The following is a 2357-nucleotide window of genomic DNA, read 5'->3' as shown; positions in this document are numbered from 1 at the left end:
AAAAAAAAAAAAAAAAAAAAAAAAAAAAAAAAACTCTCAAAAAAAAAAAATCAGCCAGGAACTCCAAAACACTTTATTATCAAATATTGAAACTTCTTTCCCTGTCTTTTCCCCCATAGGGAAACAGTACCTGGGTGGAAGATGAGAAAGTAAGTAAAAGAACAAAGTACACAAATATTCACCATTGCTAACTATTTTTACTACCCTAGTTCTAGGACAAGAAATCTTTAGGTGTGGTTAGGAAGATGTGAGAGCCAGTAATCCAAGTAAGGTCAATTGGGATAGGAGATTTAGTTGTAAAGCCCCAATAGCTATATTTTTTCCCCTGTAGATTCATTGGCTAATCATTGGCCAAGGTAGGGCCACTTCCCTATAGAGTAAGAGTATGAAGGTAAGCATTCGAGATAGTAGGCCATCTTTAATGGTATTGTGAGGTTCTGGTTGACCAAAATTTTTCCTTAAGCAGTCTACTGGAGAACTTCCTTGAATGGTCTAAAGCCTTTATTTTAGAAAAAGATCCATCAGATGTTATCATATCTCCAAAAGGTTCTATTTCTTTAATCCTTCAAACTGAGTTCCCCACCCCACCCCCAAGTACAGGCTTGATAATGAGTTTATTATTTTTTTTTACAGTATACTCAATTGGTGATTACTTAAATTGGGCTCTTCTTAAGTTAGGCTTCCACATTCTTTAGAGAGACATTGAGAACATGCAAGAAGGCAAGGCCTGAGAGCCACAAAATGCAACGGAATGTTCTCTTTTTCAGTTTTCAATATGGCAACTCAAAGACTTCAGAAAGCACAGTTAAACTTGAGAAAGTAATAGATGCTGAGAATGAAGAGGTAAGGAGGAACACGAGCAAATATTCATTTGTAATTTTTCTTTATAAGCTGGATCTCACAAACTTCCTTTTGGAAAGCAAAAAGGAATAGATTTATATAGAGAACAAGGCTAATTTATCTAATTTTAAGAAAGAGAAACAGGCACAGAAAAAAAGAAGGGAAAGGAACGTATCAGTAACAAATCAGGACATAAAATCCAGAAACCAGAAATCTTTTTTAGGGAAGAAAGGGAATATTAAATCCTGACTTTCCTAGATGTTACAGCTACCTCTTATAGCAAAATTCCATTGGTTGTCTTGGTTGCTTTCCCAGGTTTGTCATAATTGAGTGAATTTTCCAAGCAAACTTTTATTTCATCTGCCAGAGATCGTGCAATTCCGCTTAATACAACTAAAAACATATCCGCATCTTTGGACTTGTCTCATGTCATCCTACTCTCCCTAAAGAAATGTATGGAGTGACTTTGCTCTTCTTCGTGGTCCCCCGGCCCCCCAGTCCCTCAAAATGAACAACCCTTGGCATTTTCCTCCTGGAACGTAACAATGCCTCCCGTCATCACACAGTTTTGTCCCATTTTTACGCTTTCCTCTTCTGCATGCACTGCCTTGCTTTATTCATCTTTCAGTGCCTGTTACCCTTTCTCTGCACCCCATTTTATTATATCACCTCTGTGGGGGCAAGGCAATCTTTAGAAACACTGATCCAAACACAGGATTACATTCCTCTCTTTTTTTTCTGATTTCTGATTATGCCAAGTCCAAAGAAGGTCATTCAGAGCTTCTATCTTTTGTGTGTTCTTATTCCTTTGGTTCATTCTTAGACATCCTAGGGCTAAGAAATAAAGGAGGCAGCAGGAGGGGCCACAGAAGAGGGGAAGAAAGAGGATCAGATTCTCTACTACCAGGTGCGACCCTCAGGCCACCAACAACCAGCACTACCACCAGTAGGAAAATGCAAAGTGGTAGACAGAAGTGCATCCAAAAAAAACCTTTTTTTTTGCAACATTTCTGGAAGAATCATGTGTTGCAGAAATGTTATAAAGTGCAACATGGGGCCAGAAGATGACACAGTGGTTAAGGAGCTAGATCCCACATGGCTGACTCTGTGTTTTGAGTCCTGGACCGGTGGCTTGAAAAATATGCCAGACGAGGGTGTGTGTGTGTGTGTGTGTGTCCAAAATCCTGAGAGGAAAATGGAGGAAAAAGGAGTGTAGTTTGGTCATTGTCTCAGTGGGGGGAAGGGGAGTAATTTCCCACTTTCCCTCTTTCTCTTTTTGGTGAGTGCACATGCCCTGCACATGCAATGATAAATAAGATATAGCAAAAATCTTATTTTAAAAAAAGGTGGGGGGAGGCAAAATGAATTGTTACTTCTCCCTTCCTCTATGACTATGTCTGTTCCCAACTTAGTTAGCAGGGCAGTCCCTGGAGCTCCTAACACACACAGTCCCAAGATTATGCCCTTTTGTATCTTGCTTTGCTTCTTTTTTTTTTTTTTTTTTTTTTTTTTTTTAG

The 2357-nt window shown here is 39.0% G+C and overlaps 1 protein-coding gene across 1 annotated transcript in view; it reads left to right on the top strand.

The window, feature by feature from the left end:
• Positions 1-2357, top strand: part of TSGA13 (testis specific 13) — a 17343-nt gene that overhangs the window by 3936 nt on the left and 11050 nt on the right. Inside the window, exons 3-4 of the mRNA XM_006158838.2 lie at positions 120-149; positions 768-843. Coding sequence (XP_006158900.1) covers positions 120-149; positions 768-843 — 106 coding nt within the window. The remainder of the gene's footprint in view (positions 1-119; positions 150-767; positions 844-2357) is intronic.

The sequence above is a fragment of the Tupaia chinensis genome, unplaced genomic scaffold (genome assembly GCF_000334495.1).
Source record: "Tupaia chinensis unplaced genomic scaffold, TupChi_1.0 Scaffold000610_1, whole genome shotgun sequence".
Lineage (NCBI taxonomy): Eukaryota > Metazoa > Chordata > Mammalia > Scandentia > Tupaiidae > Tupaia > Tupaia belangeri.
The sequence above is the reverse complement of the archived record's forward strand: the minus strand, read 5'-3'. Positions and strand labels throughout refer to the sequence as shown.